Below are 23,797 nucleotides of genomic sequence, written 5' to 3' on the forward strand. Positions count from 1 at the left end.
GCAAATGTTGTTTCCCACTTTAGAGGTGTAAGTAGTAATTTTACATTGCAAAACATAGTTCAACAACTCTGTTTCTAACCTTGTTTGTTTTCAATAAATACACACCAGTTGCTATCCAAAGCAAAAATCTGAAAATGAATGTGATTTTGATTTAATTGGTAAATTAACAGTTTAGATGAGAAGTGTCTATATTTGGCCTAATGCTTCCATCCTGCCTCCTCCACTTTAATGTTCATTGTGAGTACTATTGATTTAATCTCATTGCAGTTCTTTTGGAATCTCTTACCTCTATAACAAATCAATTAATCACTAGGCGTAACCATTTGCCATGACACTGGTAGGATAGATGTCTGACCCAGCAGTATAATTTCTTCCTTCTGATTCTCTACATGTACCTCTTGCTCTTGCCTGAATGCTCAGTCTTTTCTATTGAGATATGGAGGTTTTTTTTAAATCTTTTAATATTTCTGTTCAATACGACTGCATTGAGAGTTTCATAGGATAACCCGGGGTCTGTATTAATTCAAAAGCTTGCATAGCTAAATTGCATAGTTTAATTTACTGTTCCTGATATCAGCAAAATTAGTAATAGAGAGACAAATAGCCCTTGTCTAGTCAGAATTTTCTTCCTTTTAATTTACTATATAGAAAAGAAACTTTGTGGTAGAGAGCAGTGTAGAATAAGCTTAAGTACCGCAGACTACCACAATTCTTTTATCTTGGGCTATAACAAGAAAATCCAATTTTGGGCCCTGATCCTACAAAGACTTTACATAGGCAGTAGCTTTATTTAAGTGAGTAGTCCCACTGAAGTCAGGTTCTGACCCTGCAAAGATTTATGCATGTAACTTCACTCACATGAGGAGTCCCCACTAAGTAAAGTTACACACATGCATAAATTTTTTCAGGATCAGGACCTTAATTTGTGTTTGGTTTATGACTTCACAGTGTGACAGGTTATATCAGTGTAATCTGGGTCTGTTTTATACATATAATTAAAATTGAACTAATTTTATCTAGCTATACGTGATTGGTATCCATTTTCTAACTTAAAATTCTTAATAAGAATTTACTGTGAGACTCAAATAATTTTAGGATTTTTAGTATATGTCCACTTTCTTCAGTGCTTATAGTTTTCTGGATAACTGCCGATAGGTTGTGAACACCCAATACTATCTATTAAGAGGATTATTTCAGTTAGTCCTGATTTACAGTCTTAAACCGGGAACTTTATTTTAATTTGTTATAGAAATGCTAAGCTGAAATGCATATGTATTTAAATCTCCTTATTATTTTGCTTGCCTTCATTCTGGCCCATTTCTCCATAACTGTGTTAGATGCTGTCAAGTTTCCTTCCCCACTCTGAACTCTAGGGTACAGATGTGGGGACCTGCATGAAAACCTCCTAAGCTTATTTTTACCAGCTTAGGTTAAAACTTCCCCAAGGTACAGACTATTTTCCTTTTTCCCTTGGACTTTATTGCTGCCACCACCAAGCGTCTGACAGATATATAACAGGGAAAGAGCCCGCTTGGAAACGTCTTTCTCCCGAAAATCCTCCCCAAACCCTATACCCCCTTTCCTGGGGAAGGCTTTATAAAAATCCTCACCAATTTGCATAGGTGAACACAGACCCAAACCCTTGGATCTTAAGAACAATGAAAAAGCAATCAGGTTCTTAAAACAAGAATTTTAATTAAAGAAAAAGTAAAAGAATCACCTCTGTAAAATCAGGATGGTAAATACCTTACAGGGTAATCCGATTCAAAACATAGAGAATCCCTCTAGGCAAAACCTTAAGTTACAAAAAGACAGAAAAACAGGAACATCCATTCCATTCAGCATAGCTTATTTTATCAGCCGTTTAAAAAAACAGAATCTAATACACATCTAGCTAGATTACTTACTAAGTTCTAAGACTCCATTCCTTTCTGTTCCCGGCAAAAGCATCACACAGACAGAGAGAGCCTTTGTTTCTCCCCCCCTCCAGCTTTTGAAAGTATCTTGTCTCCTCATTGGTCATTTTGGTCAAGTGCCAGCTAGGTTATCCTAGCTTCTTAACCCTTTACAGGTGAAATGGTTTTTCCTCTGGCCTGGAGGGATTTTAAAGGTGTTTACCCTTCCCTTTATATTTATGACAGATGCACTCTTTACAGGAAATGGGATTGGGAGGGGAAAGATGACTTTAAGCCACTTGTGTCTTACCCTACACCGTGGGCCTGGCCGTTAGTGTGAATTACTGTATTCCCAACCTCAAGCATTCAGGAATCATAAATCAGGCCCCCCCAAAAGTCGTAAGATTATATTAAAATTCATGCAGTTCTTTTAAATAATACATTTTTGGTCTTTTTATTTTCCTTTTTGTTTTCGAGCTTTTAGAATTCATGTTCTTCATCTCTTTCTATGTCTCATCATTGTGGCAGACTTTTTTTAAATGAAAGCTGAGAATTTCATATAGTTGCATGACTTAAGAGCTGCAGTTTTAAGGAAAATGCCACATATTGAGAGACTTGTGATAAAATCACAAGAGTTAGGGGCAACGGTGAAATTAGAGTAGTCCTAAGACTTAGAACTAATTTGACTTCCTTTGTGTCCTGTGGCCTTCAATGGGAAGCAGAGAATAGCCAGAGTTCACCAGCAGTCCAGATTCATCCAATCTTTCCCATGATATGTGGTGTGGGTGACAAGCATAGAGCTGTTGCAGTAGTTCTATATTATTTATCACTCCTTTATGTTAGAGTGGCATAAAGAGGCCAGGGTTGGGGGGGGTTCTCACCAGTGTTTACAATGGAGGGATACTGTCCAATTCACTTCAATGACAACAATCCATTGTCTCCAATGGGTGCAGTAAAAGTCCCCATATAATATTTGGAAGAAACATTAAAGCAATCCACACGTAGCCTGTGCAGCAAGAATGACATGATGCCCTATGTTACTTTTTCAAAATCACAATCAGGCCTATATCTAGTCTTCTAAGGGCTTGTCTACACTGGCAAGTTTTGTTGCCCAAAAACTGCCTTTTGGCGACAAAACAGCAAGAGTGTACACACTACAATGGGACTTTTGTTGTGAAAAATGCCCAGTTTTGGTGACAAAAACTTCCACCCCATGAGAGACTTTTGTCTTTTCCCCTCCCTTTATTGTTGACAAAGAGCCAGTATAGACACTGCTGAATGTTTTGTGGACAGAACTGGCTTCTGCCAGTATCCCACAATGCCTGCCCTGATTGCTCTGCTCAGTGTTTTGATCTCTGCTGCCCTGCAGGCATGCGTCCCTCCCCTTTCAAAGCTCCGGGAAGTATCTGTGTACTGCTCCGTTTGGGGAACAAACAAAGAGCAAATCATTGGAATGCTCCTGTTCTGCCCTGCACTAGGAACACAGCAGCAGGCAGACTGCTGCTTCACGGGGCAGGGGACAGACTGCTGTACTGCTTTGTGAGCTCTCTGTGCTGAGGAATGGCAGAGCTGCTCATGGTGCTGCTCTGGGCAGCTGAGGGGGCTGTGGGAGAAATTGGAGAGAATACCAAGATGTGCAGCGATCAGCTCTTCCTTCCCCCAACACTGCACTGTGGAATACATATCCATGGCGCATTGCTCACCCTGTCGATGATGGTGTTCCCAAGGTGGACATGATCTGTTGACAAAGGGAGCAAGTGTGAACACCCTTTGGCAATTTTTGTTTTGTCGACTTTTGGGTGTCGACATAAGTTTTGTCAACAAAACTTGGGAGTGTGGACAAGCCCTAAGTGCTGAAAGTTTTTAGAAGCTTGATGGAAAAGTTAAGTTTGGTGGGCTGGTTAATCATATTACTTTCAATGAATATTGCAGGAAAGTGTCTGGGATTTCACTTGATGATATTTTTTGCAGCTTTATGGCATGAACAAATTACTCAGCTGAGCGCAATGAAAAAATGCGGGCATCACTACAGTGTCATTGCACTTCCATAGGAGGTTTAACGGTTTTCTAAACAAAATAAAAGCTAATGGAACTGCTGCAGTGGTTGTGGAAGGAGCGATTACTAATCCAGTTGCTCCTCTTCCCAGATGAACTTACCTTCATTTGGATCCTGTATTTGTCTTAACGTGTGAAAGGGCATGTTGTTCAGTGCAGTGCTCCAGTGTCCCACCAACTTTTTTACATAGGTTACAGTAACTGTTTGCCAGCTACTAAATGTTCCACCTGTTACACTTACTATGCTGCTGTTTTTTCTGTTTGCCTAATATTGTGCTGATTTCAGTGGAATGTTGACAGTTGTCAGCAGAGCAATAAGGAAAATGAAGGGTGTAATATTTGTTGTTGTTTCTGCACTTGGGTAAGGAGGCATCCAGTCCCTCTTGATGCAGACCTTATGGAATATACCTTAAATTCTCATTTATTGCTTATATTTACTCAAGACAACAAATCAGGCTGAATGAAATAAGATGTTTTCACACACTCCTTCATTTTATGCCATTATTACCACTGACAGGGGTGCAGAATTCATACGGCCTGCATATTTCTGTGCTCCCCGCACAGAAAAATGCAAAACAAATCTGCGGGGGGACCTCTTCCATGGCACCTCTTCCATGGCAAACCAGGCAGCGCGTCTGTTCCAGCATGTCTGGAGCAGCCTCAGAAATGCAAATCACTGCAGGGGGAGAGAGGCTGGGTGTGCGTATGTGCCTGCAGGGGAGACATTGATCACTGTCAGAGGGTGGGGCTGGGTATGGGTGCCTGCCAACAAGTGAGAGAGACTCTGTCCCTTGCTACTCTGACTCACCAGGGGCATGGAAGGATACATGTTTTTATTATGCAGGAGGATTTATTCTGCCTTTCCTTGAGGCAGAAATATAGCAGCCTGTCTGCTAGTTAATTGATCTCATTTTCTGAGGCAGAAATGTAGCAAGCTGCCTGTATAGTAACATTGTTAATGTTCCTATTGTTAGTTAACTGTTCCCATCCTCAGTCAATTCCTCCAGGAGCATAAAACCTTGAAAAGTTTTAAGGCCCCTTCATTGCCAGAGTGATGTGCAGCCTTATAGATGACAGTAAGAGAATCAGCTGGGAAGATCTACGTGATTTCTCACTGTTTTTCCTGTGCCAAAGTGGCACAAAGGGTTTAGATTATAGCTCAGGATTTATTTTACTTACCCATTTAAAAAAAAAAAAAAAGACTTTGAGGGCAAATAAAACATTTACCAAGCAGTCAATAAAATGTCAGGACACTCAGAAACAAGCACTTCCCAAATTACCCAGCCAGGTCCAGGATGATGATTAGCAAAACTGTATGAAAGTTTGAGCAATTTAAAATGACTTCTTTAATTTATTTATTTATTTTATTTATTTTTGCTGTTTGGTGTTCTGTAATGTAATTTAAATGAAAATCCAGGATTATAACTGGAATGCAGGGTATTAGTTACCAAGTGTTTGTAACTTCACTTCCATGTGTTTAGGAAATGCTGAATAGTCATTGTGACTTTTTTCTGTATTGTAGTTTAAATAAATTACCAAAACAATTGAAACTGGTGTGATTATATTGCATTATTCTGACAAATAAAATATGCAGAATTTTGCCGAATTGTGAATTTTTTAGTGCAGAGTCCCTCCAGGAGTACATTATGCCTTCTTCAGCTAAAATCTCCAATTTACATCTTCCCATTAAAAAGAGCTTTGCTTATGGTTCACTTTTGTAATATATCCATTCCCTAAAACAACTGACTGTGCCTCAATTAACCATCTCATGTAGGTGTCTCATATTGTAGCATAAATTACCACATGAACCATTGCACCATGCCCAAATGCATACCCGAAACAATCAATGATTTTACCAAGCTGGCATCAATGAATGCTGAGTAGACTAATGAATGTGAAATGGCACAAAAGTATAGTAGAAATGAAAATTCATCAGTCTTTCAAATAGCAACTTTCAATGCAAGCTTGTCCAGTTTATTTTTCTATAGCCTGAAGAGATACTGAGCTGAAGGTTGCCTTGATGTGCCACATATAATTTATTTCCTATTTTTAAATTGTAAACAATACATACTATATGAAAAAATGAAGGAATATTATTTATATTTTGGAACTCCCAGATTCTTAAATTACTTTGCCTGAGAAGCTATGACTTACTGATAATTGTGCTGTTGAATATTACATTGTATTTGTTTAATCTTGTGAGTCTTGTTACACTTAGTATTAAAGGTAAAGCTTAACCAAAAATATTGTAAATGAGGGGAACACTGGTTTGCACAGATGAACTGCAAATGTTGGTCCCAGCAAATAATTTTATTCATATGCATTTTAAAAAAATACTGAGCCTTTGTCTAGAATTTTACATCTTCAAAGCAGTTTGCAGAAAATGGTCCTGATCTTGCAAACATGTATGCAATAGAACTCAATGGGATTACTGTCATGTGTAAATGTTTGCAGAATCAGGACCTGTGTGTGTGTGTGTGTGTGTTGTTTTGCGGGGTGGGGTTGTTTCTTTGGTTTTTTTCCTATTCTCCATCTGGAAAATAATCTCTCTTGAGGATAAATCCCAGGCACCATGATATAGATGAGGCTACATAATTTGAGTAAGATGGTTTAGATCAGCCTTGCAAAATTCTACTTGTCCCCTTTCCTGGGGCAAGATTGTTTGGTTTGTTTGACAGGTGAGTAAAATCTGATTCATTTTGTTTTTTCATTATTGTAGTGTAGAGGTTGTGCCTAGGCCATTACATTTTCATGATAGTTTTGCAAGGCTGATTTAAAGTTTGTGAAATCAATTGTATGCAATGACCTAGATTCCTATTAAACTTTAACTCCATACTGACCAAAAATATTTACTAGGAAGTGCCGGTAATGTGATTGGTTGTATCACCCCCTTTCAAACTGACTTCAAAACAAGAAAATGAAAAATATGGTGGTGGGGTTTGTTTTTTTTTGGTTTTTTTTTGTTTTTTTTTTTTTACTAAAACTACAAAATATTTTTGGATCTTTTAAATACTATTTCTTAGTAACTTTTCCTTTCCTTTTTGAATTCACAGTGATGAGGTTAACCAAGCCTACATTATTCACCAATATTCCAGTGACCTGTGAAGAGAGAGACTTGCCAGGTATATGATGATCTCTTGATAATTAATTCATTATTATTTATATATCACCAGACGTGTTCACTGTACTGTACTTAACACATTTTTAAAAAGAAAAGCAGATTCATCCCCTGAGGAGTTACAATCTAATGAATACATAACACAAAAAAGGATGAAAAAGGTGGATGGTACTAGAAAGGCAAGAACATCTGAGAACGTTTAGACTAATTTAGTAAGCAACATAAGTTGGAGTTTCATCATGGCACACAAAAGCAAAAAGGATTAAAGCAGTCCCAAATGAGCAACTGAGACTTCTACACCACACCTCTGCAGTCATAGAAGTTACAATGTATTACATGAAGTAAACATTCCCCCTGTAAAGGCCATAGAAAATTAGCAAATCACCACCACAGTTCTCTCCCCAAGGCTTTGGAAGCTTGGTGAACAACCTGTAAACATGTTCCCTCAAAATCTGAGGAATTAGAAAAATCATCCAGTGGACGCTGTTTTTGTTGCTTTGAGACGATTGTATGTGGAGGGAAGGTTTCAGACAACCAAGTACACACTGGGGAGAAAATAGAAGCATGGAATTACCGTGCATATCTGGAGACACGGCATTCTGTATTACTCCCTGTCAAGGTTCCTTCCCCACTCTGAACTCTAGGGTACAGATGTGGGGACCTGCATGAAAACCCCCTAAGCTTATTTTTACCAGCTTAGGTTAAAACTTCCAAGGTACAAACTATTTTACCTTTTGCCCTTGGACTTTATTGCTGCCACCACCAAGCGTCTAACAAATATATAACAGGGAAAGAGCCCGCTTGGAAACGTCTTTCTCCCCAAAATCCTCCCCAAACCCTACACCCCCTTTCCTGGGGAAGGCTTCATAAAAATCCTCACCAATTTGCATAGGTGAACACAGACGCAAACCCTTGGATCTTAAGAACAATGAAAAAGCAATCAGGTTCTTAAAAGAAGAATTTTAATTGAAGAAAAAAAGTAAAAGAATCACCTCTGTAAAATCAGGATGGTAAATACCTTACAGGGTAATCCCTCAATTCAAAACATAGAGAATCCCTCTAGGCAAAACCTTAAGTTACAAAAAGACAGAAAAACAGGAATATCCATTCCATTCAGCACAGCTTATTTTATCAGCCATTTAAACAGAACAGAATCTAACACATATCTAGCTAGATTACTTACTAAGTTCTAAGACTCCATTCCTTTGCTGTTCCCGGCAAAAGCATCACACAGACAGAGAGAGCCTTTGTTTCTCCCCCCCCTCCAGCTTTTGAAAGTATCTTGTCTCCTCATTGGTCATTTTGGTCAAGTGCCAGCTAGGTTATCCTAGCTTCTTAACCCTTTACAGGTGAAAGGGTTTGTCCTCTGGCCTGGAGGGATTTTAAAGGTGTTTACACTTCCCCTTACATTTATGACACTCCCTCATTACAGCCATTAGTTTACCCAGCACCTTATTTCAATGGGTAATTGACAATGATTTTGCAGGACTTGTTGCCTGATGAATTTCCTTGTCTTTTGGTGCTAGCACAGCATTCCAAGTTTCCCCTTGAAATTGCTGTGTTCTCCCCAGATATTGGCTATATTCTAGAGGCCAGCCAAGGTGGAGAGAGAGGTGCTGTGCAGCCTAAATATTTTTCCCCTCCCCATCCCAGCAACTGACATTCTTCTTTCCCCATCTTCCAGTGTAATGGCAATGTATCTTCAAAAAACACGTATCAGGATAAAAAGACAAAATAAAGAAAATTGTATAAGAATGTAAATAGAGTAAAGTAAAGAAGGATAAATGGGTCAGCTATTTCTGATATGCTGTGCAGTTGGTCTTATGCAGGCAGAATTTCCATTGAGGTTAATGTTTATCCGGAGATATGTCTTTGGGATTGAGCCCTTCTGTGTTGACTGAATCATTAAACACAACAGGTGGAATTTTCAGAAATTCTCACTGTGTTAAGGGGAGTAGAGTTAGACCAACATTGAATGCTTTTGAAAATTCCACCCAACTTGTATTACCTCAGTAAGGAAAATATGGCATAGACAAGTCAGTTCTCAAAGCCTTGGTCACCCAGAATTTTTTTTAATTTGTCTATAGCTATTCAGCCAAAATCCAGTTTTGCTTGCTTTTCATTCTTGAAGGAAGCATGGTATTTTATGTAAGATTGAAAGATTATCTTGTTGCTGAATTATATACAGCAGATAAACTGTTGCTTATGTCTAATATGGAAGAGCGAGCAGTACTAAGTTCAGTGTATAATGATTGATAGCTTTTGCAACAGCAAAAGCTGTACTTAAGGTTTCCTCGTATGCAGGTGCCCTTTTATTTAAAACTTAATTTTACAAAATCATAAAGTTCCTAATTTGCACACCCTATTCAAGAACTAAACCAAACTCTACTAATGCTTAGAATTTAGCATGAGTGTAATTCAAGAAGCAATAAAGAGTTTAACATGAAACTATTCAGTCTGCCCTTTATTGTGGGGTCACTAAAGAAAAATAATTTAAACTAAGCCATAATATCAATAACATTCAAAAGCAGCACTGTATTATCAATTTCCAAATACATGGAAAGGAAACATGTCATTTGTATGTAGACAAGGATCTAGTTTATACAAATGTTTTTGACCTATGCCATTATATATTATTACAGGAGATCTGTTGAATCAACTCATGAAAGATGACCCTTCCACCGTAAAAGGAGCAGAAACTTTAATGCTTGGAGAAATGTTGACTTTGCCTCAGAACTTTGGGTAAGAATCGAATATGCAACTGTAAGGTATGAAGATTATTGCTAGATGAATCCTGGAACTTGGATTATTTGTGCTTATTAGCGCCCTTTCCTTTTTTTACGAATACACATTGCAGTATTTTGGAGATGACTAAGGATAACTTGTTTATTTCATTAATAACAGGAAATTATTTATCAAGTATAAACACACAGTATTGATACTGGTGTAACATAGCCTGAATGTATTCAGTGACTGTCTCTGCAATACGTACCTGCCTCTGTGTATAGTAGGGTCTAGGAGAGACCGTAGACAGCACAGTACTGCATAGTGCCCTGCAGTGTGTGCGGCAATTTTTAACTTCCAGATGAAATGTAACCCTTTATAGCAGACAGTCCCTTAGTAATGTGTCTGCATTAGAGAAATTTACATTCATGTACAGATCCCTAAGATATGATGCACCAGTGATAAGCAGGATTTATGCCAACACAGTTTACTCCAGTGTTTACTATATTAAGTTGTACCGGTGTAAGCTTTAAACTGATGCAGTGCACTTACATTTAAGGTTTTAAGGGACTACCTCTGTATATCTCATTGCAGGACTGGGACTTTAGTTAAGAGCTATCACTGAGATTGTCATTTTCAAGTAGGAATCTGACTTGATCATTTTTTAATTTTTTTTCGATAGTTAAACTTTAAAAAATTGTGTATACTAGAAAATTGCCAGGGTATTTTTAGGGCCTGGTTTTCCAGACACTTACGTATGTGAGTAACTTTACTCATACTTGCAGTCCCATTGGACTTGATTACAACAGGCACTGCAAAATTTCCCACTATTCCCACGTCTGGTTCAGCTCCGTTAGTGGCAACAACGTTGGGATTCCTAGAGTAAAGAGGGGTTGCTGTCAGTAATTAGAGCACAGTGTCAATTAGACATGTTCTGAGCAGGGTTAGATGAGACAGTTTTTAAAATGCCAGTGGCCCATCTATGATCAGATTCTTGATATTGCTAGCACTGATGGAATTGAACTGGTCATAGCATAGACCACATCGTTGTAGAATTTTAAAATAAAATATTTACAAAAATTAAAGATGGACTCTAATGGATTTCAGTGGGTTGACTTGTTGAGAATTACATTGTTAAAAAGTACTATTTTCTTTGAACAGAAATATATTTTTGGGAGAGACCTTTTCCAGTTACATTAGTGTACATAATGACAGTAATCAAGTTGTCAAGGACATATTGGTAAAGGTATGTGAAAAGATATATCTATTTATAAAATGTGTCAAATCCATAGTATCTGGTGCATTTTTAACATAATACACAGCAGGTATTAAGAAATAACCATTAAAAGGTTTCCCAGCACAGGAAAAAAAAAATCCTCAGGTAGTCTGGAATGAAATCGTAAAGAGTTTTAGAGGACAAAATCAAGTTAGGATTGCATCCAGAAGCAAATGGGAAGAAAGTCTTTGTAGTATTAGCGTAGCATGATTTTCACAGCTAAGACCAGCAGGAACTGTATTCTGCACTAGCTCTAGCTTCTGAATGGTCCTCAAAGACTGTCCCAATTAAAGCATACATATCTCTGAAATTATTTACATAGCCAAAGACTAGTATGCCACTGACTGAAATCTAAATTGTCTCTATTTTTAACCATAGCAAGTATGGAAAAGCTTTCATAGAAGCATTGCAGAAATGCATTATTCTATTTCTTAAGTATAGATGAAAGATCAAAAATGGTTCAAAATTATTAAAATGCCTGTCTCTTTCATCTTAGTGTGTGCAATAATTAGCTGGATGAAATCTTGTTATGGGTTGAGTTATAACCTCCATTGAGATTGATAGATGTGAACTCACCCTTCAGTTAACATAGCTGTAAACATAAGCCCCCACCAAAGACAAGAGGAGTATGTGTTTCCACCAAGGAGCTTTTGCTGAATATTGTTTTCAGGAGTGGGAGAGTAGGCAGAACAGTCAAAAGACAGAGAGGGAGACAGCTGGAAGGAGCAACTGAAAGCACAAAAGCAGAGCCTGGAAGAAACCTGGGGAGAGGTTTTTGGGTCAGGAGGGTAGGCTGAAAAGAGTGCTCTTGGTGATGTGAGCAAAAGAATCTGTTTCCTTCTGTTTGATTGCTTCTGCATTCAGAGACATGATACTTTGTACATAAACAAAACTTCATTAAAGAAATATCTGACTGTCACCATTTCTCTTCCTAACTGAAGCGGTGTACTAGACCCTAAATATTTGGCCAGCTGCTCTGGTCAAAAGGGGCAACAATATGTACTTAACACACTTAGCAAGGTTAGTAGTGATTCTCCATTACTAGCAATTTTTAAATCAAAATTGGATGTTTCTCTAAAAGACATGCTCTGGGAATTATTTTGGCGAAGTTCTGTGGCCTGTGCTATACAGGAAGTCAGAGTAGATGATCCCAATGGTCCCTTCTGGCCTTGGAATCTATGAATATATATATACAGCGTATGTCAAATAGAAAGTCCACTTCAAACGAGTATAACCTCAGCAAGTAATAACTGCTCTCATATTGAACAAAAATGGGCTAAAATCTAAATCATGGAACTCTTTTTCTGAAGCCAGTGGCAGTGCTGTGAGCCAAGGCCATACAGAAGTAGACCTTCTGTATGTGTACTGAATATTATCCTTGGCTTTGAAAATATATATCTATATATAAATAAAAATATAATATTAGTTCTATTGCAGATACAAATGCATTTAGTCAGTCTACAACCAAATAAAATGTGTGTTCTGGTAATCACACATTCCCAACCTTTTTATTTATCAGCATTTAAGGGGAAAAAAACCTCCTGTACTATAACACGCTATTCATGCCATGGATTTAATTATGCTGCAAAGCAAAAACTGTTGGGCCATAAAGAGAAATGGTAACTAAGATCTAGTATGTAGTGCTTCTCTTTTCTCCCCCCACACCCTTTTTTTGGATCCCTTTTCAATACTGCACTTATTAGACAAGTATGGAACAGATGTAACATAAAATTTACTCACTGGGGTTTGAATAAGTCACTCTTAATACAGTATGGGCTTGCTGTCCTAATTCAGGCAAAATTGTCATTGCTTGCAGGCTCCACAGGTTATTCTCATGCATTAATGTTGCAGCAAATATTGCATGAGTTGTCTTTTACATTCCAATTAATTAAAAAAACAACATGAATTGTATGTGCCTGTGTCTGTAGACAGATTTTTTTTAAAAAGGCTTTAAAAAGCAGATTCATTTCTGGTCATCTGGCTTTCATAGTATCCTGTAGATTATTTGAATTAAATGTAGTGCCTCACAAGGTATGTTTTGGTTTTTTTGTAATGCTTTGCTCTTTAGACACACTGCTGACTTGAAAGCATTCTAACCTGTGTTGTTTTTCAATTCCAAGGCTGATCTTCAGACAAGTTCTCAGCGATTAAACCTTTCAGCTTCCAGTGCTGCAGTGGCAGAACTTAAATCTGACTGTTGCATTGATGATGTTATTCACCATGAAGTAAAGGAAATAGGAACACACATGTAAGATTTTATATCTCCTCCTGACTTATGCATTTTCTTACACATATCCCTGAAATTTTTTATATAGCAAAAGACTAGCATGCCACTGACGGAAATCTAAATTGCCTTTATTTTTAATCATAGCAAGTATGGTAAAGCTTACATGAAAGCATTGCAGACATGCATTGTTCTGGTTCTTCTTAAGTACAAACAAAAGATTGAAAATTGTTCAAAACTATTAAAATGCCTGTCTCTTTCAGCTTAGTATGTGCAGTAAGTTATACTACACAGACAGGAGAGAAGATGTACTTCAGAAAGTTCTTCAAATTCCAGGTACTGTATATAAGAATATGCAGTGTCTGTAGCTAATAGGTACTGTTTGTTTACTTGCAGCACTTGAAATCTAAAAAATATATTCGCTTGTTTATTGAAAATAGACTTATATTATGTTAAACAGATTATTCTGTGTCTTTAGGGGTGTATATAGTGTTGTAGAACTTGCTTTTTATAAGACATTTAACAAATGCAGAAAAATATTCAGTGCTATGAGATACAGATTTTTTTTTATGGGTGATGGAGTTCAGTATTGTCCCACCTTTTAGAATTTGTTCAGTGTTTTTTTGTTTTTTTTTTTTAAATGTAATTTCCTGTGCTTTCAAGTACATAAAAGGTTGTTACAAGGAGGAGGGAGAAAAATTGTTTTTCTTAACCTCTGAGGATAGGACAAGAAGCAATGGGCTTAAATTGCAGCAAGGGAGGTTTAGGTTGGACATGAGGAAAAAATTCCTAACTGTCAGGGTGGTTAAGCACTGGAATAAATTGCCTAGGGAGGTTGTGGAATCTCCCATCATTGGAGATTTTTAAGAGCAGGTTAGACAAACACTTGTCAGGAATAGTCAATGATCAGGGGTGGGCAAACTTTTTGGCCCGAGGGCCACATCTGGGTATGGAAATTGTATGGTGGGCCACGAAATTGGGGCTGGGGTGTAGGAGGGGGTTGAGGGCTCTGGCTGGTGTTGCGGGCTCTGGGGTGGGGCAAGAAATGAGGAGTTCAGGGTGCGGGGGAGAAGGGGGCTCTGGGCTGGGGGAGGGGGTCAGGGGTGCAGGCTCTAGGCAGCTCTTACCTCAAGCAGCTCCTGGAAGCAGCGGCATGTCTCTCCTCCGGCTCCTATGTGTATGTGCGGCCAGGCGGCTCTGTGTGCTGCACCATCCGCAGGCACCGCCCCTGCAGCTCCCATTAGCTGCAGTTCCTGGCCAATAGGAGCTGCGGGGGTGGCGCTTGGGGCGAGGACAGCACATGGAGCCCCCTGGCTTCCCCTAAACATAGGAGCCGGAGGGGGGACATGCTGCTTCTTCTGGGAGCTTGGCATGGGCGCACAGAGCGGCCTCCATTCCCAGTCTCCGGCTGGAGTGCAGGAGCAGGGCAAGCCCCAGACCCTGCTCCCCAGCAGGAGCTCAAGGGCCGGATTAAACTGGCTAGAGGGCCGGATGTGGCCCGCGGGCTGTAGTTTGCCCACTCCTGGTCTAGATAATAGTTAGTCCCCCTGCCATGAGTGCAGGGGACTAGACTAGATGACCTCTCAAGGTCTCTTCCAGTCCTATGATTCTATGTTTAAAAGAAAAAAAAAGAATGTCAAAAGAACATTGCTAAGGTTGCAAAGTCCAGCACTCAGTAGTTAAGAAATGCCAAATTAAGGTTGCACTGGCAAACTTAATTCTGGCATTTCCTAACTTTAGAGTGCTTAACTTTACAACCTGAATAACGTTCTTTTGACATTCTTTTAAAAAAAAAAAAAAAAGAAAAGAAACTGGCAAAAAACAAATGGGTCATTCCACCACATAGACCTATGCCACTTGAGCTAATGGAGTAACAGATTACTTAACGTTGTAGTTACGTTCCTGAAAAATGCGACTTCACACACACACACACACACACACACACACACACACACACAGTATAAGTTTTAAACAATTTAATACTGGTACACAGCGATGGTGATTGTGAAGCTTGGTTGAGGTGGTGAAGTCAGAGGGTGGGATATTTCCCAGGGAATGCCCTACTGTTAAATGATGAACTAGCAATTGGCTGAGCCCTCAAGGGTTAACTCATTGTTATTAATGTAGCCTCACACTCTACAAGGCAGCACGAATGGAGAGAGGGGAGACAGCATGGCAGACAGAGACACACACCATGTGTGTGAGGAGAGAGAGATGTGCATTTCCCCTTTAAGTACGCTGACCCCAATCTTAAGTACAGGGCCTTGTTAAGTAGATCAGCAAGCTGAGGCCGCAGCTGCTGCCAGGAAGCTCCCTCCATCCTGAGCCCTGTGGTATGTACCCCCTGCTCTATGGAAGATTGGGTAAGCTGGGCGCAGGAGCAAGGGGGAGGGGGACACCCTGACATTAGCCCCCTCCTCCTCCCACACAGCAAGCAGTAGGCTCAGGGAGCAGCTCCAAGGCAGAGGGCAGTCTCCGCACAGGGAACTTTGGGGAGCTGATAGGGGGGCTGCTGGCCCACCCTGGTTCCAAGCCCCCACCAGCTAGCTGCAACGGGCTGCTCTTCCTGCAAGCAGTGGACAAAGCAGGCGGCTGCCAAACGCCATTATAAGGGAGCATTGCACAACTTTAAACAAGCATGTTCCCTAATTGATTAGCAACCTAACAACGAAACAACGTTAACCGGGGCGATATTAAGTGAGGAGTTACTGTAGTAAGTTGTCATCCTCCATGTGGGCTAGCACTAGAGGAAGATGAGACACTTTGCCAGTGTATTTCACAGATATTTGCTGACAGGAGGGGAACGGTAAGATTCAGGAATCTTGGATTCCATTCCACGCTGTGGAGGACCGTAGTGAGCACAGACTCTTCTGCCTATTTCCCCTAAATTCTGACCCCTTCTGTCCCATCCCCTCCAACATGTCCAAGTCCTCTCTCTTCCCCAGTCCCATTTTCCTTGTCTGCCCAGCCCAATTTCCAGTCCTCTGGCTTCCCATCCCAGTCCTGGTCTCTTTGCCCAACCATTCCCACCTCTGCCCCCACCCCACTTGTTGTTCCCAGACTCCTTGCCCAGCCAGTCTCCCCTCCTCCCAGCCCTTGTCAAGTCTCTTCTCTACCCCACACCCATGTTCTCTATCTCTACTGGTTTCATTTCTCTGTTCCTAATTCAATCTCAGCATCTCCCGCCACTCCAGCTTTGTCTCAGTCTCCTTGTCCAACCAGTCCCATTCCTCCTCGCCCTCCATCCTGGTTCCTCATTAGATTGATATCTCTCTCTCCTTCCACTTGCGCCACTGATTACTAGTCCCAGTCTCTCTCTGGTTCTTTGTCCGATCTCAGTCCCCCATGGTTTCCCTCCCTGGCTCCCATTCCTAATCTCCTTGCCCAGCCAGTCCCTATCTTCCCCCAGTCCCAATTCCCAATCTCAGTGCTCCCTCCCCTTGACTTCCCCCAGTCCTTCCAGGTCCTTGTCTGAATCTACTCTGGCTCACCTCCCAGAAGGCTCTGGACCCTTTTGGATACAAATTGGGCAGCTTTCTCTTCGTCATTGCCTGAGTGCCAGCAGGGGTGTTGTTGAGAGCACAGGAGTGAGAGGCTGCCTGCATTTAGCATAGGGGCATGGGCCTGGCCTAGCGTGGCCTGGCCTGGGACAACCCAGAGCTGCAATTACAGGTAACATCCTGCTCCACCCCAGGCAGGAACATGTCCACTGTGGACAGAATCTTCTGAGATCTTAGCTGCTAAGAAGTGTCCATTGATCATGTGAAAACTGCACTTTTTTTTCAAAGATAACTTTTCTAAATTTGGATTTCAAGTCCCCTGCTCCAAACGTCGATATTTTTGAACATGGGGAAAAATAACATATTTTTCTCTAACTTAGTCTTGGAAATGGCTGAAACCTTTTTGGTAAAATTTTCCAGAAAAAATTCTGCCTGAAGAAGAAACCCACCATCTAATATTTCACGTTGAATGGTTAAAGTTTGGAAAAGTTATAACTAACTGAAAAGAACGTGTTAAAATGAGAAATATCGGGCAACTTTAATAATAGGCTGCCCAGCCTATAATATATTAAATGTGTACTCTTTCCATTGACAGATAGTGAACTCTTTCCCTTATTTTTGTTTTTGTTTTTCATGGACCTGTTATTACCATGATTGGTTGAAAACAACCACATTTCGAACTCCAACCCAAATTATCAATGTCTGTCTGTTAATTGCAAAAAAGAGAGGGAGCATTGGAACACATTGGTGTGCTGTGGGGTTTTTTTTGTGGGGGAAGTATGAGGAAATATTTGAAAGAATGAGGCATATTTTGGCCATCCATGACTAAAGAGGGATACAATAACTACAGATAATTGAAGGATGTGAACAGTATGGACCTGATCATACAGTCAGACAAATATGGGCTTGTTTTGAATCTGGAATTGATTGTAGGATCAGGACCTAAGACTGGAGAGGAACTATTTAGGGTGGCCAAGACACCATATACATGATATAATGAGATTAACTTAAATGAAGGAAATTTTCTCTTAGAGAGTAAGATTAATGTCTTAACAATAAGACCTTTTATCTTTTGAAATAGTCTGAAGAAACTGGTGCGAGCTCATTCACCTCAGTCATTTAAAATAGGACTGGTGAATATATTGAAAGAAATAAAACTGATTGGTTGCTGGAAATGTAGTAATTACCTCATAGGTCTTTTCTGTCTTTCATTTTCTGGTTCTGTGAGAGTTACTGTATTTTTAAGATAAGTAAAATTTGTGCAGAAAAACTTTGACAGGTGTTTATTGATTGTTAAATAAAGTAGAATAGGAAGAGGTCTTGACGCCAAAACCAGCCTTCCAGGATAGAAGAAAACAAAGAAAATGAAAATAGGTAGTCAGCTACTGTAAATAATAAAACATTCCTCTATTGTCCAATATTTTGGGATTTTTAGATGGAGGGAAAGGGGAAATTGTCCAACATTTGCATAAAAGAAAACACATTTTACAGTAAAGAGAGGGGGATCTGCAAACAAGGTAGTGAAATATCAGCTGTATGTAATTAGTTGCTATCATAGTTTTTCCTCATTTAAATACACACAACTGTTACATATCTATTGGTGACTAAAATACATTCTTAAGTTTTAATAATCACACATAATCACAGCTATTTTATACACAGCAATCAGAGATCACATACCTCAATTAAAAATATAAATATCAAAAATACAAACGTTAAAAAGCCACACACTATTTGCTTTACATATGATATACCCATCAAAATGAACAGCCAGCTTGGAATTTAAATGTGCTCCTCAGGCCTTGTAGGACACACGATATATAGAGATAATATTTTATGATTGTGAAGAGATGGTAGAAACTTGTAATGTTGCAGAAACACCAACTTCACCTAACTTCTGCTGTTGACAGGGGCGTCTTCAGGGTTTCATTAGGAACATGTGGAATAATATGAGGAATTAATTGCTCCCAAGACATATTATGAGAAGCAGTGATAGTTCTATAGTTAAAGGTTTTTATCTGTGTTCCAACAGTGTATATAAGGCTCAAGAAACAGGCACATTTCTCAGTATCCAAAGCTTGAGATATTGAAGAGCACTCTAAAACAGAAGGTAGCATGTTGACTTTACTGTATAAAAATAGCTTAATAATCAGTGTGATATTTTTAATATGTATTAGAATGCCTTGACATGATCCTAGGATATTTTAATGAGCATAAATATATGGGTATAATCTGTGAGCTATGTTGCTATCTGGTTTATAGAAAGACCTCTTTTTGAAACTAATTGGCTATGCCTACAAGATTCCTGGGAATTTCAGATGTGATACAGTACTTTTATGTTTTGTAACTCTGCTATAAGGAGTTTGAGCTGGGTTGGCTCTAGGCTTTCTTGTGTAAACATTGCACTAATGGTAGAACGTATATTTATGTAATACAGAGTCCTTATAAGCAGCAGTATGTGGAGAGAATTATAAGGGAATTCAGGGAGATAGATAATTTATAACACATTTTTTACTGTTTGCATGTGTTCGGATACTAATAGTAGGATATTATGTAGAGAAATTTGCAAGCAGCCCACATGGTTTAAGATTTATGGGTACTGAGAAAGATGATAGCCTTGGGGTAATCGGGTGAAATCTTTGAAAACAAGAATAATTTCAGAGCAGTTTATACATAATGGTGTTGGCAAATAATTAGATTGTGACCATTTTCTGAATAAATTCTGGGATTTCTAGCTGATTTTATAACATCACAAAATGTTACAACTATATCAATTGAAAGGTTAGTTTTTTTAAAATGTTTTATGTAATACAAAATTCTCAAAACTCTGCTTAAAAGAAGTAAATATTTTTCTTCTCTTTGGCCTCAATTGGAGAGCAGATATAAATTCTACACTTGAATTCGTTAACTGATGTGAACTAGGACAAAATATAACTTCTCAAGCAAACTGTGTATGACTTGATATGAAATTTACATAACATTTGTGGGTTTTGGCACTAGTAATTTGTATCTTTTTTTTTATTGAGGAGTGTGTCTTCGGATTGTGTATATAATGGCTCATCTTATGTGGCTAAAATACTCAGCTTGTTTCTAATAATCTCCACTGCAGATGTAACAGTTGTTTTTTAAGTTAGAAGGCTGAGTCAGAAATTGTTTGATTAGTTAATTGCATACCGCTGATATTTCATTGCTTTGTTTCAGAGTAACAGCCGTGTTAGTCTGTATTTGCAAAAAGAAAAGGAGTACTTGTGGCACCTTAGAGACTAACCAATTTATTTGAGCATAAAAGCTCAAAAGCTTATGCTCAAATAAATTGGTTAGTCTCTAAGGTGCCACAAGTACTCCTTTTCTTATTGCTTTGTTTGTACTTAGTATTTGAGTTCCTAGGCAAGCTCCATTTGCTGTAAAACTCTGGGGGAAATTTGATGCAAATCTTTCACATTTTTGTTTCTTCAAAACAAAAAACCCTTTTTTTGAATAGTGAAGAAGAATGTATCATTATTTTAAAGAGACTGATCAACTACGTAAACTAGACTTTTCTCCCAGTGTAAGAGGACTTTTTCTTATATGAAATCATTTTCCAACACCTTGTCAAATTATTCATGCATTTAGCAAAGCAATGAAGTATGTAGCTAAGAAGAAGCAATTGTACACAAGAGTAGTGCTGCATCTCTTAACTGAAAGAATCCTAGGAGCTAACTCTTATGCATTACATTAACATATGTTGCTTTCCTGCTAGATCAGAAAGAAAAACACTTTTATGATTTGAGTAGATATCTCAGTATTTAAGAACCTAAGAAATAACAGTTTAAAATCAGTATCTTTTTTTTTAATAATGGTAAAGAAATCTGAGAAAGCTCTCTTTAATCTGTATTCTTTTTTCAATCAGGTTCTCAAACCACTAGATGTAAAAACAAAATTCTATAATGCTGAGGTAAGTGTGAGGTTTTTAAATTTTACTTACTGCATAGCAAATTAGTGTTAAGGTTAAATATGAAAAGTTTCTTTTAAATAAATGTAGTACCTTGAGGTGCTAGTTGTACCAGCCTTGTTTATATCTTCTATGAAAAAAGACTAATTTACTTTGATTTCACCCTTTTATTACAACAAGCTAGACATGGAATGTCCATTTCATCATCCATTTTCAATGTTGGGCTGAGAAAGGGAGAAATAAATTCAGATTTAAGGAATATGTTTGTTTTTGATCCAGTAACAATATGCGCATGTACTGCTTTCTCCTTATGAAGTTTAATAACTGCAATCACAATTGCCTATATTTCTGTTTTGTAACAAATATTTTAAGGCTGACTGGGAGAGTACTGTTTAAACTCTCATAAGGAGGATTAATTGTGCTCAGTATGAAAGTACTAATTTGGCTGGCTTCAGGAAAATTTTGTTTAGCTCTATTGTGAACGTGGTTTTTCTGTAACGTAAATGTCTTATATCTGTGTCATTTATATAAGTACATGCACAAAGCACTTCAAAGATATAAGACATTATATAAGTGCTACATATTTGTATGTACTTATTTTATCCATCTTTTGGATTTTTATGCTTTTAATTAGAGACTTATAGAAGATTTTCCTTTTTTTATTTACAACTTTATGGGCACTAGAAACTTTTGCTAATGGAATTTCAGTGTATTCTGTACATCTAGGTGTTCCCCTGTGGACTTTTGTATTTTCTAAATTTTCTGCAGAATTTAATCTTCCATGGTAACCTTTAGGATTAGAATACAAGACATGTAGCCAGGAAATCTGGCTTCTGTTCCTAGCTTTATCCTTTATTTGCCGTATGGTGTTGGGCAAGTCACTTAATTTCTTCTTAATATTCCCTACCTCTGACATGAATTTAGTACTATCCTCAAAGCAATGTTGTACTGGTAATCAATGCTTGTAAGATGGTTCAAGATCTTATGTTGCAAGGTGGGTGTTAAATTATGTTGGAGTTACTAAATAAAGTAACTATTTCTTTGCTGATCATTTCATCAGAAACTTCCACCGAATGTTCTTGTCTCCTCCAGTGGCTCTCAACTTTTCCAGACTACTGTACCCCTTTCAGGAGTCTGAATGATCTTGTGTACACCCAAGTTACACCTCACTTAAAAACTACTTGCTTACAAAATCAGGCATAAAAATACAAAAGTGTCACAGCACACTATTACTGGAAAAAATTGCTTACTTGCTTATAAATCAATCAGAATATGAATATTGTACTTACATTTTGGTGTATAGTAAATAAAGCAGTATAAACAAGTCATTGTATGAAATTTTAGTTTGCAGTGACTTCACTAGTGCTTTTTATGTAGCCTGTTGTAAAACTAGGCAAATATCTAGATGAGTTGATGTACCCCCTGGAAGATCTTTGTGTACTACCAGAGGTGCGTACCACTGGTCTAATCTGAGGAGAGTCATTTGAAAGGAAATTGCACAAAAATAAAGTTGAAGATACTTACTTCATTAATTTTAGGACCTAAGCATAGGATGAAGGAAGGGGATGGGAGAAACTGAAATGCATGGAGCTGGAGAAGATTTACCCCCCTCCCCGCCAAATAAAATAAATAAAAAACCCTCTGCATGAAACTTATTTAAACTATTTTGCTAACATATAAAGTCCATATGTACTGTGAGTGGATTTGATTAAAGAAAACTATAGACTTCCTAGAGGTGTAATCATGCACACTGATACCTAAAATCTGCAAACAAGATCAGGGCTCCATTGTGCAAGGTACTGAACATACGCATACTAAGAGACAGTCCTTGTCCCAAAGAACTGGCCATCTAAATAAACAAGACAGATAAATTGCAGGGGAAGGGAAGGATTATTATTCCTGTTTTACAGATGGGCACCTGAGGCACAAAGATTGTCTTCTTGCCACGGTCACACAGGCAGTCTGTGGCTGTTTCCCCTGAGCTGCCAATGAGTAGCACACTAATTACTAGGTTTTTACTCATATTAAAATTCAGAAAAGAGGTATAAGAAGTTGAAACTGAATTAAATTTTTAAAAGTCTTCTTAAAGTATATGATTAAATTTAATCTAATCTTGCAAGGCTGAGTCCTTCTACTTTAACTAAACTCTCTCGGAGTGAAGTATTTAAACAGTCTCAGAATCTGAGTGGGTAAAATGGATTATCTTCTTAAATATTCTTGTCACTGAAAATTAACAGTGTACTCTTGCAAGGCAAATATTTGTGCCATTGGTAAAGTTCTCCAAGGGGCAAAATAGATGCTTCTGCTTTGTATCATGGATATACTATTGCTTCAGTAGCAGTATTCCAGTTGGAAAGAACATAGGGGTTAGCCATCTAACTCCATAAGTGGAATGTCCTATTGTCCTGAAATACCCTCGTGAAGAATGGAAACCGAATCTGTACACGAAATTTTTAAAGAGCAGGTCATTTTTCTGAATTACATGAGAATATAAAAAAACTTCTTAAATCTGAACTCTTATACCAAGTTTTAGCTCGGACCAGTTATTTTTAAGGCCCACGAACAAATCTCTGAAAATATGGGTCTGCAATAAAAATACTGAATTACCATATGATGGTATAACTATTACAGCCTTCCAAAATTCTGTTTGCCCACTTGTCTCGGGGAAGGGGGAAAATGTTAACAGGTGAGTGAAATACCTTCCTTTTCCCCTCATTCCACTATTATCTATCCATCCATCCTCATAATCACGGTAAAAGATGGCCAGGTAGATTTGGTGCTTGAGCTGTTAAATTTTTAAATATTTTTGCAAGGCTGTTATAATACATTTTGTTCTATCTGTCCAGGAATTCAGACAGCATTGTTATCCTAGTATGTGACCACGCTGTATCTATCTGATTAAACAGAATAATTTCAATAAGAAAACTTTGTGAATAAATAGACCAAATTTATTAAGAAGTTTGTTTGCATAGCAAATACAATTAATGGATTTGTCTGGTTTGTAATGTCATGTATTAAAGTATAATTAGCACTGCTGTTTGTGATAATTGGAAAGCCAAAACAAAACGAAGAGC

At 38.3% G+C, this 23,797-nt stretch overlaps 1 protein-coding gene across 4 annotated transcripts in view; it reads left to right on the forward strand.

Annotated features, from left to right (window-relative positions):
- TRAPPC13 (trafficking protein particle complex subunit 13) overlaps positions 1 to 23,797 on the forward strand; it is a 44,189-nt gene that overhangs the window by 7,502 nt on the left and 12,890 nt on the right. For all 4 annotated transcript variants that reach the window (XM_074952629.1, XM_074952631.1, XM_074952630.1 and 1 more), the window contains exons 2-7: positions 7,004 to 7,072; positions 9,711 to 9,810; positions 10,954 to 11,038; positions 13,189 to 13,316; positions 13,556 to 13,628; positions 20,682 to 20,726. In XM_074952629.1, the coding sequence (XP_074808730.1) occupies positions 7,004 to 7,072; positions 9,711 to 9,810; positions 10,954 to 11,038; positions 13,189 to 13,316; positions 13,556 to 13,628; positions 20,682 to 20,726 (500 nt within the window). The remainder of the gene's footprint in view (positions 1 to 7,003; positions 7,073 to 9,710; positions 9,811 to 10,953; positions 11,039 to 13,188; positions 13,317 to 13,555; positions 13,629 to 20,681; positions 20,727 to 23,797) is intronic.

The sequence above is a fragment of the Natator depressus genome, chromosome 5 (assembly GCF_965152275.1).
Source record: "Natator depressus isolate rNatDep1 chromosome 5, rNatDep2.hap1, whole genome shotgun sequence".
NCBI lineage: Eukaryota > Metazoa > Chordata > Testudines > Cheloniidae > Natator > Natator depressus.